General features: G+C 40.2%; 1 protein-coding gene across 1 annotated transcript in view; it reads left to right on the top strand.

Annotated features, from left to right (window-relative positions):
- Window positions 1-15,942, top strand: part of DCP1B (decapping mRNA 1B) — a gene marked incomplete at its 5' end in the record, with an annotated part of 42,940 nt that overhangs the window by 17,812 nt on the left and 9,186 nt on the right. The window contains 4 exons of the mRNA XM_009079036.1: window positions 6,253-6,319; window positions 8,513-8,648; window positions 14,650-14,778; window positions 15,506-15,942. The exon at window positions 15,506-15,942 is cut by the window's right edge and continues 408 nt beyond it. Coding sequence (XP_009077284.1) covers window positions 6,253-6,319; window positions 8,513-8,648; window positions 14,650-14,778; window positions 15,506-15,942 — 769 coding nt within the window. The remainder of the gene's footprint in view (window positions 1-6,252; window positions 6,320-8,512; window positions 8,649-14,649; window positions 14,779-15,505) is intronic.

The raw sequence follows: 15,942 nt of genomic DNA, 5'->3' as shown, positions 1-15,942 counted from the left end.
AGATATATATATATATATATATATCTAAGCTGAATTTCCATTTTCCATTTTCCAGTAACAAACACAACACATTTGGTTCATATATATTTGCTATTGTGCTGCTTTGCACAACGTAGAGAAGCAAGAGACCTAAAAATTCCAGTCCTCTTGATGACCTGCATTACTCTCAATATGGTATAATAGGATAACATTTAAGGTTTTTCTAGTGTTTTAGTTTTAAGTACATAAATACCTAAGCGAAATGTCATGTTTGAAAGAACTTTAAGGCTCTTGAGATCTAAAAGGACTTTTAAGACTCCTGAACTAGCAAATACCAAACTTAAGGCTGCATGTGCAATCTCTCTTTTTTGTTTATGGATTTTTAGAATGTGATTGTCTTTTGCAATAAGGACTTTGCTGCAGTTATCAGATAGTCAGGATGGTATTCATGTAAGGAGTGGCTACTCAGTTGGTTTTTCCCTCTTCTCATGGCTGGTATGTATGTCTCTTGCATTGTCCCATGCCACTGAAGTTCTGTACTAGGAACAGAACTATGAATTGCTTTTTTCTGGTTGTTTTCTGCAGTAACAGTCAATATAACAGCTGATAGCTGATGAGCAAACTGAACTGTTCCACGTTGCTCAGATGAGAACTATTATTCTGCCCACTTGACAAACTGGGATCCTAGGGCAGAGCAGTTACAATTACAGAGACCAGTTAAATAAGGGGTGTCTGACTTTAATTACTGAAGCCAAATTTTCCCAGTATATTATTCTTATGTTCAAAACCATTTCTTACAGGCTTCAGTTCCATTGGTCCATAAGTAGCTGGTGGTTTTGCAGGTCATGCACTCGAATCTTACACACAGGGCTAGGACCTCAAATCAAACACTGGGAAATGAAGTTCACACAGTCAGTGCAGCCACTTCAGATGATATTTCACAGCTTGTATCTCATTGCATAACATCTCTGGGGCAGCATCAGAGATGGAATTCAGCTTTCTAAGACAGTGTGCAGCTGCCTCAGCTGCAGGTTTTTTTATTCTTTCCTTTGTTGCAGTCTTCTCTTGCTGCATGCTGCAGAGCAGTATGTAGAGCTTCAACAGGCAATCTCCTGTACCACTGAGCAAAGTGAAAGGAGCATCGCATGTTTGTATTGTAGTTGTAAACATCATGGACAAAAGGAACCCACTTGCATTGCAGGAGAAGAGCACAAAATTACCATGACATGCTTTAGTTCATATTTCAAATTAGTTGCAGTCTTCTCTTGCTGCATGCTGCAGAGCAGTATGTAGAGCTTCAACAGGCAATCTCCTGTACCACTGAGCAAAGTGAAAGGAGCATCGCATGTTTGTATTGTAGTTGTAAACATCATGGACAAAAGGAACCCACTTGCATTGCAGGAGAAGAGCACAAAATTACCATGACATGCTTTAGTTCATATTTCAAATTAAGAACAGTCATAAGCTGAGGCAGGGGAGACTCAGATGTTAGGAAAGGAAAAATCTTTCCCTGTTAGGGTGTTCAGGCACTGGAATATTGCCCAGGGAGGTGGTGGAGTCACCAACCCTGGAGGTGTGTAAGAGGTGTCTGGATCTGGCACTGGAGGATATGGTTTAGGAGTTACAGCAGTGACAGGTTAATGGTTGGATTCGATGATCTTAGAGGTCTCCTCCAGCCTTGATGGTTCTATGACTCATAGATTAAAAACTATTATTGTGGATATAACCCACTTTGGTTCTTTTTCAGTAGGTCCTGCAAATTGGAGGCTGCAGTGTTTTAAGAAGTACTAGAAAAAGAAATGCAAGCATTGATGGTTTGCTGAAGGGTCAACTATTACATGAATGGTGGACAGCAAAGAGAAAAGATGACCAGCATAAAGGTGTCTGGCTGCCATGGAAGATGTGCATACAGAAAGTGGTTTTTAATATAGCCAAGTGTGGATTTACATATTCAGGAGCTAGGGTCTAGATCATATGTAGGGAATAAAGGGCTGTAAGAAACTTGACATCAAGAATAAAACAGGAAACTTTAATAATTAATTAATTAATTAATTTTAATTCCAGCAAGTGTAAACCAGTTGCTAGGTATAGGGGACTCTCTGGTCACTAGTTATTTCTATATTAATTTTTACCAAGCTTAAATACTTTGTGCAGTCTGTGGAGCAGTCGCTTCAAAATCCTGTGTTCTGGGTCCATTGAAACCAAAACTTTGCTAAGGGAGTTGTCTATCCAGATAAATACCTGCAGGTTGAAGAGTAAAACAGACAATCCCAGAGAATGCTTTTCTTTTTAACAGAATACTTACCATGGATTATTGACGTTGACAAGAAATTCTGCATCATCATAATAACTAAATAAATGCTTCAGATATTGAGAGGTTAGAAATTGTTATCTACAATTCTGCTAGATAGCAGCTGTCAGCTTCTGCTTATAAATAGTATTGAGTGCTCTAGTGTCTGTGAGGACAGGAGAAATCTGTAGCCAAGAAATGAAGATGGTGAGGCGGAAGCTGTAGAATTGACTCTGAAGTCGTGATTTAAAACTTAAATAGTGTCCTTCCTGCAATCCAACCACTGAGCTATTAAAGGAGCCTCAGAGGTTTTGTTAAAATTTCTCGGGTTTGGTTTGTGAGTAGCTTACCTTTTTCAAATTCTAAAAGTTTTTAAGACTGATAGCCCTTGATATTTAATAATTTCAATTAGAGTATGTAAGTAATTTATTTAACTTATTCCCATTCAATATTAATTGGATCTTGTTGATTCGAGAGCTGCATTATATCCTTCTAGTTTTGTGTAATCTTGTTAACAACATCATAACTTTGGTGCTATATTTTTCCTTTATTGTTACCAATTCTTTGCTAAATCTCTTTTCTTGTAGTAAATGACTTTGGAACTCCTGAAGGAGAATGAATAGACATGTACCATGTTGTCAGTATGAAAGTAGCTCTGCTTACTGGGCTTTTGTTAGCTGCTTTTCATGTAGGTGGCTCACTTGGTTAGCAGAAGATACTTGACTTTGATATAGGCTTTTTCTGTTTTTGACAATAATCTCTTCTGGGATAGTTTATGGCTGAAGCTGGGCCAAAAAGTGATTTAATATTTCCTCTTCTGTGTGGCAGTAGAAGAATTTGCTTTGTGCCTCTGCTGTTCCATGATTCATTTTTAACATGTGAATATTTTAGTGAAATTGCCACTCTACAGATGATACTTGCATCAGGAATTCCGTTCTGTCAAACAGTCTGACAGAGAGGGAAGGCAGATAAAAGTCATCCTGTTTAGATTTAATCCTGGTAAGACATGCAGTGTTTTCATGCTGGTAGAAAGCTTGCAGTGAAATTGGTATTGTGTGTATCTGAGTGTGCCAGGTTCCTAGCTTGGCAGCTACAGATTGTTAGCATCTTGGGTTCCCTTCATGGTGTGAGTTTGTGTGTGTTGTCATACACAGACACACCCTTGTGTTGCCATTTTGTGTTGATCATTAGTCAAGATGATACCATTAATACACATCCTTACTGTTACTATTAACACTTTTCCCCTTAAATACATATTATAGCAGAATATACTACTGCAGTGTGAATTTATGCTGTGGTTTCTCCAGGCAGGTCAGATTTCCACCAAGTTATTGCCTTCTCACTGGTACCTCATTCTCACGTGCATGGAAGGGCTCGGAGTATGTTGTGCTGCCACGAGTGGAGCAGCTAGGTGATTATTTCTCAGCCTGTTTCTGAAGTATTCATCTGTTCTGGACATACAGGAGAAGTGTGTAAGGAAGAGGAGTAGGACTGTCCACTTCTGAAAGATTTCACTATCGACTGGCTCAGAGGATGTTGGGCTTTGGTCTTAGCTTGGTTTCAGCTGAAAGGACCATTTAACTGAGGTGAGAAAGAAAATGTGGGTGGGTTTGAAGCTCAGCTAACATCTAGGCTAAAGGTCTCTAGATCTGCTGTATCCTGACTAAAAGCTGGAGCTGAGATGTGATACACTGTTGGATGGTGGTTTGGTTTGGTGGGGTAGGCCCAGTGTCCTTGTTCTGTGTGAGCTGAAGTGAGTGTGCATTTAGATTCATCATCAAGATTGGAGGAGACCTCTAAGATCATTGAGTCCAACCATTTGTTGGAATTGTATTTCAAATAATTAACTGTAATTCTGTAAAATCTGAGATTTCATACTGGTAGTCAGACAGTTTGCTTGTGTTTGTCACTGAATTGAGGAAAACTAGCTTTGCTTCTGCTGTTTTTTGAATGGCCAGAAGCTCTGCAGCATTACCATGGGACTGTCAGCTTTCAAATTTATTAGATATTCCTAAATAGTCTATGACATGTTTGATCAGTTAGCCAAAAACTGGTGAAGCTGTTCAACCTGTGTTGCATATTGATGATGCTACCAGCTGTGGCAGACAAAAAAAAAAATTGAGAAGATGGAGCAGATGGCCAAAATTTCATCAGAACTCTTCTGCACTGGAGATTCGTTTATAACAAAGAAGAATCTTGATCAAGACAAATTTGCCTTGTCTGGGTTTCTGAGGCTGCTTCCAGTGTTGTTGCATTGAAGAATGGAGGTTACTTGTGATCTGGACAGCAAGTTTTCAGATAGGTTTCACCAGAATTGTGTAGCTATGCATAGCAGGTTGGTGTTTTGGAACCTTGTGATTTGTTCACGCCCTTTTCTGCAGGTTTGCAGTTTGTTGTTGGATGCTTATTGGAATGAGACTATTGTGTGTATTTAGATGCATATTTGAATATTTGAATTATTTGTGCAGTTCAGCTGTTATGTTGCACATTTGTAGAGCCACAGGTGCATATTATGTTCCTTGTAAATAATAGAAATCATCACACTTTTCAAAAGTTAATCATAAAAACGACAGTACATCTTGTAACAGTTAATTGGTTTATGTCTACAGGGTGTCTCTTGGTTTGTGGGATATTTTAGACTTTTCATCAGTGTGCTGTATTAAACAGTTGAACCATTTTTAGTTATACAGAAGACAACACGTGGCTGAAAAATTGTGGGGGAATGGAGAAAAGTACTACACTTGTGTCTTACAAGCAGCTGTACATTTGTGCTCTCTGCAAACATTAGCAAAGCCAACATGCACTTCACATGTCATGCTTTTGGTTCTGTGCAATGGAAGGAGGGAGTGCTTTTGGATCCTGATAATGTAAAGAAATACAGCATCATCAGGGTCAGTGTTGCAGTTGGTTTTAAGTAGCTCCTCAACCCATTTATACGCTTTCAAAATGAAATTTGACCCCTACTGTGTTTGAAGACATGTTAGGAACTGCCATTCCTTAGTAAGATTAAGGAAAAACTCTTGCCTGCCGTGGGGTTAGGAGGGGGAAAGAAGAAGAAACACAGCAGCTACCTCTCCGCTGGATGCAGCGTGGACGTCACGAGGTTGTGGTGATAGAGGGAGGAAGATCTGTGTGTGTTAAGCCTTTAAGTGCTTCTGCCTTCCCCTTGTCACAGCAGATGCCTGAGGTTAAATCTAGGACAGTTACCCTGGCGAACGTGGACAGATTGGTTTGACACAGTGTTGTAGATTTATTCCTAGGCTATTTTATCAGAGCTCTGTAACATGGGTGGAAAAAAGCTTCTTGTTTAGGATGGTTGTGGCACCTGCACTAACTGCAGTTCCATTATGGTTTCATTAGCAGGGTGTACTTTGGAGAGTCTCGAGCTACTAGGAAATTCAAATCTGTCGTTACTGCAGGCACTTAACTTTAGTGGAGATCTGAACTCAGATAGCCATTTCTAATCTTGGGCTTGGTTACAGAGAATTACTTCTTTGGTGGTGGAAATAATGGGCAGCATTGTAGGAAATCTCCAGGGAGGCAGAGGTATGTTTGTACTACTGCAACTTTGATGTATGGTAGACCTGAGTGTTGCTGAAAACTAAACAGATCTTGCTCTCGTCCGGGTCCAACACTCCCTGCAACATATTGTCACTGGATGGATATGATACGGCAACTGAAAGAAAATGACAGAGAAAAAGGTTTTAAAGAAAAATCCCACTACTTTAGTGTTCTGAAGAAAAGCATCGAATACCTTTGCCTTTACTGAATATTTAAGAGCTTGTAATTTACATGCTTTGAGATGTGCCTTTGATCTTGTATGATTTTGTTTGCTCTCAGGGGTCATTTTGTGTTTATACATGGGGAAAACATAAGACAGAACTAAATATTAAAATTCCTTTACAGGTCACTTGTAAATATCTACCAGGTAGCATTGCTGTTTGAGAAGATGCTCATAGTTTGTGTTTGATGTGCATTTACAGTGTCCATATATGGGATTTGGTTTTATGATAAGGAAGAATGCCAAAGAATTGCAGAGCTCATGAAAAAGTAAGTGATGGGTAAACAAGACTTTTTGTGCTTCTTTATGTATGTATTTCTGTACATACATGCACATTATATTTCTAGGATGATCATACCTTTCTACTTTAAGCCTATATTTGCAGACTTTGTTGCAAGTAAAGTGTCACACCTGCATTTTGTATAATCAGAAATAAGTCACTCTGTTGCAGTCCTTTTTCATAACTTGTAGTGTAGCTTTCCAGCTACATCAGAGTGTAACAGTTGATGTGATTTATTTCCTGATGACTCAGAGATCTGTTTTGAAGAATTGTATTCTTTGGGGGTTTCATTTATTTTTCAGTTTGGGGAGATTTTGTTTGTTAATGTTTCTGTTACCTTTTCTTTCCTTGCATCAAGGTAAGTGCAGGCTATCATGAAGGCATATTGTATTAATGCAATTTCTGTGGGTTCTGTCCTGTTTGTACCTCCTGGGTCAGTTCCTGCTTCCTCATTTCTTAATGATATGTACAAAATTCACCTTGTTTTTGGAGTACAAAGCAAGACTTCATTTAGCTTTGAATTCATTACTTCCATGTACATTAAAATGTTATTTTATACATGTTAGTCAATTTTGCAATCAAGTTGGAGGTTAAGATTTCACACAGAACTGTATTCTGAGCTGTATTTCAATCTAAGAATGTCATGGCTAGTTTCTTCCACTCTCACTGCTTTCCTCATGTGTCCTGGATGGACAGGGCTCTGTCTTCTGCTCTGCCCTCGGATGGGCCTAAGGATGGGCTTGTTTGCAATGACCCTTTTCTTGTAACTGTGTCCTTCAGGGCCTCATGTTTGCTTGGAGGAGGAAGGGGTTGAAGCCTTACAGATTTTATCAGCAGATGCAATCTAAATGTTTTAGAGCTATAATGTGGAGGGCATAGTAAAGTGGCTGGATCGGAACAGGCAGTGACTGGATGTACCAGTTGCCTGTGGTATATAGGGTTAGATATATCACTGTGCCATGAACCTTGTAGGGGCCAGGAGGAGGGATGATGTAGAGCCAGGTCTTTGTCATCCCAAGAAAAGCCATGGGAAGTGGATAGAGTCAAGCTGACAGCATTAGGTACTAACAGAGCCCAGTGGAAAGGCACCATCAGACCAGTGAATCTCCTTTTCAGGTCATCTGTCTCAGTCTTAGCAGCTGGTGTAGCCAGAAGCATGTCGAGGGAGTGACATCAAGTTTGATTGCCAAAGTTGTCAAGTGCCCAAAAGCCCATTTATGTCCCCTGCAGTACAAGTTCACACCAGGCTCCTCCTCACACATCTTGATTCAGAGCAAAGTGCTTTACCTCTTCTACCACTATGTTCCAGATAGGATTTATAATCAAGTACAGGATGGGAAGGTAGTCATGTTTCCTCTGTGTGTCTTTTTTTAAGTAGTACCTGCTGCTTTCCATTTTGCTGTGACAAAACATTGTGAAACACAGACTATGACAACAGCAGGGGTTTGTTTAGTGGAGTTTGTTGGTTTTGCTGTATATCCTACAGCTCTAAAATGAGTCAGTTGTGACCCAAGAAATAATTGATGGGGATGAATTTACAGAAATAAGCAGTGAACCCTAGGAAACCCCTGTTTTTGACAGCTCATTTTAGTTAACTAGCTCAAGTTTCAGTTGATGGTGATTAGGTGCTCTCAAACTGGTAATTTACTACAATAAAACCTAGTTTTCAGAGGATTCATGCAAATGTTAACCATGTGTAGTGGTTTATAATAGCAGTATTTCATATAGATAAAAAATACCCTGTTGCTCAGCCAGTTGGCTGTGTGTTTTAGTTCTCAGCATTCTACAATAATAATAAAACAGCTGGGGCAGGAAATTGGTCATTTGCTAGCAGTTAATGCCTGATTTGTGTGTGTTTGCCATCCTCCACCAGCAGCAGAACTGAATAACACTATAAATTCCCTGTTCCTTCTGGGTATAGACATTGTGACTCAGTTACAGAAATTTTAATCTATGATCCAGTGTATTCAAGGTTGGATGAAATTAATCTCATGCCTGGTCAAATCATGGTTTTATAGAGGTCTTTTAATAGACTTGGGTTTTTTTACACGTTTTAATGTAAATGGGGGAAAATAAAAATACTTGAGTTTGGATTAATTATTGTACAGTAGTTGTGGTTAAACTTTTTATATTTTGTCTGTTGTTTTGTCTTGTATATTCTCCTCTCACCTCCAACTTTCAGCCTAACTCAGCAGGAGCAGTTCAAAGCACGGCAGGGCATGGGAACAGGAGTGTCCCCAATGATGGTGAATTCTGCGAGTAACAAAGAGGTGGATATCTTACGGATGCTTACCAAGGCCAAAGATGAGTATACCAAGGTGAGACTTGCTGTTTATAAAAAGAGGGCATTTCTTTTCAGCAGTACTTTACCCTCGAGGGGCCACACCTGGAGGATTGTGTCCAGTTCTGGGCTCCTCAGTACCAGAGGGACCTGCAGCTCCTGGAGCAGGTCCAGGGGAGGGCAAGGAAGATGCTGAAGGGACTGGAGCACCTCACTTAGGAGGAAAGCCTGAGGGAGCTGGGGCTGTTCAGGCTTGAGATGACTGAGAGGGACATCATTAATGTATACAAGTACATGAACAGGAAGTGCCAAGAGGATGGAGCAAACTCTTCTGACTTGTGGAAACCAATACAGCAAGAGGTAATGGGCAGAAACTGATGCACAGGAAGTTCCACCTGAATCCGAGGAAGAACTTCTTTCCTGTGCAGTCACTGAGCACTGAACAGGTTGCCCAGAGAGGTTGTGGATTCTCCCTCACTGGGGATATTCCAGAACCTTCTGTATGTAGTCTTGAGCCATGTGCTCTAGGATGGCCCTGCTTGAACAGGGAGGTTGGACCATTGTGGTCCTTTCCAACCTAACTGATTCTGTGATTCTGATGCCAACATGCTCACACTTTACCTTTTGAAACATAAAAGGGTTGGTTGTGGTTTGGCTTGGCTTTGAATAGTTTTACTCAAAAGTGAAACTGATCTTGGCCAGTGTGCTCTCACGTTGTGTAGAAGTCGCTGGTAGAAAGGTTTTGACAGAATTTGCTAAAGACTCAAAATAAGTTAATGCTGTCGATAAAAACTTCTGGACTGAGAACATGTATATGATGGATTATTTGTTGAGTGGTCGAGGGTAAGAACATGTATAAATCTGCTTTCATTTTGACCTTTGGAGCTCCTGTGCCTATTGTGTAGCAGCTGGAAGTTGTGCCCTCGTTCTGGGTGAAGTATTCACCTGGAAACAGTTTCTGTGGTTTGTACAAATGCCTTCATTCAGAGGAGACCTTTGACAGAGATGTTACTGCTTTTAATTGTGGTTGTTAGCTACTTTCAGACACTAATGGAAGGAAATGAAAAGGTTGAAATGTAGTACGATTTCAGCCCATGTGCTGCTTTGGTCTTCTGAGGCTTCTAAATAAAGAAGTAACTAATGGACTAATAATGTTCTCTATTATTGAGCAATCAAAAGCGTTTTACTTTGGGGAATAAAAATCTAATAATTTTAACTATTCATATATAAGCTGCAAATTGTTACAGAGCCTGCAGGTTCCTGCTGCTGTTTCCTGTATTGCTTATGTGCTGTCATGCAACAGTAAAGCTCATAAGTGTTCTGAGTCTAGAAATACATATATCTCTTCACTTTTTCTCTCTTTGAATTTCTTATGTTTATTTTTTTCTGAAACGTAGCTGCTAATAAAACCCTCAGAAAAAGATAATAGCAAACTATTTGAGTTATGGTGAAATGTAGCCCTTTTTGTTGGGGGATAGTTTCTTTTGAAGCTTAGAGCCATTAAATGTTTGATAGTGGACAAACACTTCAAAAACCTGGGATCTCTTCTGTGTTTTAGTACTGAGTCAGTATTGGGTCTTGGCATGAGAGAGTGTGATTTGAGATGTTATGAGGTGTTTAAGAGGTTTTCATTTAAAAACCTTTAAAATATTGTAAATAGAAAACTGGAAAAATATTAGGCTGTTCAGATTCTGTAAAAATGAGGGAATAAATCTAACAGAAGTTACCTTCCATTTCAACATTAGCCCACAGAAAATCAGGACAAAGGAGAGGAAATTCTGTTGTTTAAATAATAGCTTTTAGGACTTCTTCCCTTGCAGATAAGATCTTTTGCAAATTTGCTTCTTACTTTATCTTTAATCTCTCTGAATTTAAGGGATTGCCAAGGAAATAAAAGAATAACATGAAAACTTCCTCTTCATCTGGGACATGAGTGCTAGGAGTGTCCAAAAACAGGATATGTGGGATTTTTATGTATTGTTAGTGATATAAATTTCAAATGAGTGTGATAAATAAAGGCAATGACAACCATTTTTGTACTTAATGTCAATATGCTTCAGAGCAGTTGTGCCTTTTTGGCTCCTTTCTGATGTCTGCTGTGTTGCCAGTGTGTATGTCTTATGTCTTAGGATGCTGATGTGCTGAAATCTGTGGTTAAATTCTGTTCTCCTTTTTGAATTCTGTGTCCTTTTGGTGAACACAGTGTTTTAAGCATTGGAAGCAGTGGAACAAGAATATAAATTTTCAGAACTTTTAAGGAATTTTGCTCAATTGTTAAGAGTGTAACTAATTTTGAAGGGTGTATCTTGTTCCCAAGTTAAACATTTAGAGGTTACATGCAGAATAAAACACACGGTCTCCTCCCTCCTTTTTTAATTAATGGAGCTTTAAGTTGATAAACCACTACGATATATTTTGAAAAATATACTTCTTATGCACTTGCCTTCTCATGATCTCTGGTAAGGAAAGGTGGTGTTAGCTGGCCTCAGTGACAGCCAGGAGATGAACAGTTGAAGAGCTGCATGGGTACAGAATGAAGCATGACAGAATGTGTTTCTCCTTATCCATTGTGCCTTGTCTTGTACCACAGGACAAGCTCTGATTTTTGCTCTGTGCTCCACAGTTCTTCGACAGCATCTACCCACGTACCACACCATCTCTGATCCATTAAAGGTCAGATGAGGTGCATGTCCTTTGTCTGCCTCATGTACCCAAAATAACTGAAGCTTCCTCCTTCATTGCTTAAAGACACACAACCATTTGATAAGAACATAATTTCTGGTGGCATGCAAGCATGACCACTGGACTTCTGTTTCTGTTTTTTGGCAGCATCTTCCCTGTCTTTCAGTGAAATACTCCAATGGTACTGCCCTGCCCAAACAGGAATATAGTTCCAAGTTTTTGGCTGCCTTAGCCTTTGATTTGTTGACTCTGTGAAAGACTTGATGGTGTGATCCACGAGGTCTGGCTTTCCTGAGAACACTGACATAGCCTGGATGATGCAGAGTCTACACTACTGACTTAAAACAGTCTGAAGTGTTTCTGTATGTCTCACTAAAGCAGGGCTCTGACTGGCAAGCCTTGCTGCTACTGCTCTTCTTTGAGACAGTTCTTGTCCTCTTTAGTTACTCTCTTCTGCTAAGCACTTTGCACACTTCATGTGGCTGTTAATATCATCTTATGGCTGCTTTACATCAGCTAGGTAGAAATCCCCAGTTTGCAAGGCTTTTTAGCTCTGCACTTGAACTTGGAGAACCTCAAAGCCCACTCTGTCACTTGGCACATACATCTGTCTGCAAAGTTCTTCAAAGTTCCATCAAGGTGTGGCTGACATTCCTACCTTGTATCAGACCTGCTGGCATCTCCTCCTTGTCCTTGACATTGCAGCTCACAAAGTCAGGTTTTTGCCACAGAGCATGAGAATGGGATGAGACATAGTATTTGTTTCAGGAGAACTGCAGTACTGAGGTACCATGCTTCCCATTGTCTGTTTCCTTTGGCAAGGTCCTGTTCAGCTTGACCTTCATATTGTACAGGCAGACTATGAAATCTCACAACACAGAGCAGTTTGCCTCAAATGTCTCTAACTATACCTAACTTGCCAAAACATCCTCAGTGATGGTCTTGCTATTTCTGATTCACATTTACCACGTGCACCTAATTTTGTTCCGATGTTGCTGAGCCTTTCTTTGACTTGATCTTAGAACTTGTTGACTTCTTAGGCATCTTTTGTATGAGCATAGCTTTGAACAAGACACATAACTAAAGGACAGACCTGTGAGGCAAGATGTAGTAGTTGTCAAATGTTGTAGCTGATGAGTACTCTTCCTGCTCTGTCACTAAAGAGCGTGGTGACATTTCTTTCATGCAGCTTTTTGCAGGTGGTTGATGATGGCATCTGATATCTTTACCTGTCTACCTGACAGTTGCTTAAAATGTCATGCTAGTGCTCCTAACGTACTCATCAGCAAGGCCATGCTCCCCATCTGCCAAAGTGGCTTTATCTTCTGAGCTCAAATAGTTACAGATTCTTTTGAAATCATCACAGGCTTTTTTTTTTCCTCCTCAACATACTTCTCTGTGTTTGATACCAACCTACTAGCCTTGTTATCAAATCGCAGGGATGAAACCAAGTCAGGTCAATGCCATCCTCCAGGCATTTGTCTGAAAAATGCTCAGGTGGTGATAACTCTGTTAAACTGTAAGTGCTTCTCACCTCGTTTTTATATGCTCAGTTCTGTGATCATGCAGGGTAAGACAGTGGAATCTAAGGTAATTGTGGGTTCTGAAGATTCAGCCTCCTAAAACACTCTGAGGAAATAAGGGAATTACTTAAATTCTGCAGAAGTCATGAAATATTCAACAGTATGTTGTCTGTCATGTTGAAGACAAAACTTAGATGGCTTTTGCCCAAAAGGTTATGCTGAAAAGTGGCAATAAGGGGGAGGCATGTTGAAGCAAGGGCAGCATCATTAGGGCAGTTTGGGAGAAAAAAGCTAATCTTTCTGAAGTGTGGGTTTGGTCTATGTAGTATCATGTAGAATCTGTCCAGCTTGAACAAGAACATTATCTTCACTCGTTTTAGTATAGATCAAACTGGGGCTACATTCTACCTGACCTGATCCTCACCCACCAAGGGAGTCTTCATCACTCCAGCCTTTCCCACGAGCCTCAGAAGACTCGGATTCCTGAGGACAAATGTTGCAAAGAAGGAATTCAGGACCTCCTAGAGCTTCTTAAGCCCTCATGAGTTCTCAAGTTCTGCTTTACTGAGCAGCCCTGGAACCAGTGTGTCTGCCTTTATTGCTGCAGAAGGTGTCAGAGATGGATTAAATGATCAGTTTTGTGTATTTGAGGGTGAGGCTTATTTTCTCGCCTGGCACATTTGCCTCCTGAGGAGTTTGTCTCGGAAGGTTCTGGAGAGGACACTGGCAGTTTCATAATCACACAGCAGTGACTCTGTTGTCTGTCCAGTCCAGAATTTTGTCCCCAGTCATGCCCAAGATTGGCTCTTTGGAGGAAAGAATGGGAAACCAGAATTGATCATTCCTTACCCAACTGTTTGTCCTGAGGCACAAAATTTAGAGCCCATCAAATTCAGATAATTAGCCATGAATATTATTGTTGGATGGAATTAACTTTTTGTAAGATAATTCTTTTAAAAAATCTTTCCAGTTTCTTGGTTTCAATTGTATCAAGTGACAATGACTTCCATTATGCTGTTTTCTTTTCTACTGACAGTAGCATTCCTTACATACCCAATGATTTTTTAGTTTCATTGATTATATTTTACAATGTAAGTAAGAGCATTTTATTCATCTATTCCTTTTCCATTCACTGCTTATCTTTCAAGCAGCATTTTCTGTGTGTTTTTTCCTGAATTCAATCGTGCCTTTCTCTCTTCATATGTCACTCATTCCATGTCCCTGATTTCTGGTTAATTTAGCCCATTTTTTAATATATATTTTTATTAATATTGTCATATTTAATAAGAAAACATACTGATTCTACAAATTGATTAAATCCTTAATTATTCTTCTGCACAGGTATGTGCATCCTCCAAGTTCCCACAGTGTGAAGATTTATGTAGAAGCGTTTGAGTTATTATTCCACTTTTTAACAAAAGCATTTAAACTGTTCTTTATGGGCACATTAATCCTTCATGGATCTGAACTACTTCCAGCTGTCTGTTGATGCAGGAAAAGCATGTCTGTTGCTTGGTTTCTAAGGTGCTTTGAAAAAATTGGTTTATGTTGTTGTAAGTGCAGGAAAAGCAGGAGTACTGGGATCTGGGTTAGAGGGAAGCCTCAGACTAGGGAAATCTGGGGATCAAGTGTGTTCATGTTTTCTATGCCTTGTGGTTTCAGAAAATGAGGTTGCAGTTGTTACAGTTCCTCCAGTAGCGTAATACTTCATAAGTAGTGCTGCAACTAGTGTTTGTGATTATTGAATACCTGGTTATGTCTGTATTTTACTATAGTTGAGAGCTAAGGGAAAAGCCACTGTCACACGTACTAAAAAGCACTTCTCTCTTGCAGTGTAAGACCTGCTCAGAGCCAAAACAAATAACCAGTTCCTCTGCAATCTATAACAACCCCAACCTCATCAAACCCATTCCAGTGAAGCCTAGTGAAAATCAGCATCAACGGATCCCTCAGCAAAGCAAGGTGAAATGTTTTGTGTGCTCTCTGACTGGTGCTGCTGTAACCCAGTGACTGTGTAGGAATAGCTGTTTGTGTCAGGTCAGTGCAAGAACTGTAGATGGAACCACTGTAAGGAATGATGTTAATGCACAACTAATCTGGTTTATCCAAGCTCCCCAACCCCCACCATATGATGTGGAGCCATGTGAACTACAGACACGCTGTCCTGATGCAACAAAGAAATTCCAAGTGCTGCTTTGATCACAAGCTGATCTAGGCAATTGCTGGACCACAGTTTTCGTGTTTGGTTTTTTCTAGGTGGAAACATTTAATCTAAATAAAGAAAAATCTCTTGATGTATATTCAAGCCAAATCACACTGCAAAATCCTCAAAACTGAATTCAGGTGTGACCAGGAGATGCACAATAAGTGTCCCTGCATCATACATGGGCAGATTTCAGTCTTACTAATACTGTACTGATGGCTGGAAAAGAAGATGCTCTTTCATGATATTTAAAGCGAAGCCACTGCTGTATCTCAGATTCACTGATTTTTCTCCCACATTAGCAGCTTGACAACAGTCTTCTTGCCCTCCCTATGTGACAAAACTATTAAAAATCCTTTTGGGGAAAAAAGAGCATAGCAGTTTTCGCAGCTTTTCCTTGAATACTGCTGGCTAAATATTGTTGCCACTTAATGTAACTTACGCATGAGGGACCTGTGTTTACACTTTTCCTTTGTCCCCTCACAGAATGTGGATCCTGAACCACAGCACTTGTCTTTGACAGCACTGTTTGGAAAACAAGACAAGCCAGATGTCTCAGAAGCACTTAATAAGCAGCATCAAGAGAATGTTCCTGTTAGGCAGGGCGTGGTACGGTCGCTGTCCTACGAGGAGCCGAGCAGGCACTCCCCCTCTGCAGACAAACAGCTCTGCCCTGCCATTCAGAAGCTGATGGTGCGTGGGACAGACCTGCACCCCCTTGCTGAGTTTCCTGAGAGCCGTCTCTGTGAAAATGGCAATATCCACCCTGTGGGTGAGACTTTCACAGGACTCTTCCAACCTGTGACTTCTCATGGTATTGCAGCATCTCGCGTGGTTCAGGATGCTGCTGGCACTCAGAGCTTACTGCAGAAGTTACAGAGTCAGTCAGGGGCAGTGACTAAAATGGACCCCAGTGCCACAGG

This window comes from Acanthisitta chloris, unplaced genomic scaffold, assembly GCF_000695815.1.
Source record: "Acanthisitta chloris isolate BGI_N310 unplaced genomic scaffold, ASM69581v1 scaffold29467, whole genome shotgun sequence".
NCBI lineage: Eukaryota > Metazoa > Chordata > Aves > Passeriformes > Acanthisittidae > Acanthisitta > Acanthisitta chloris.
The sequence above is the reverse complement of the archived record's forward strand: the minus strand, read 5'-3'. Positions and strand labels throughout refer to the sequence as shown.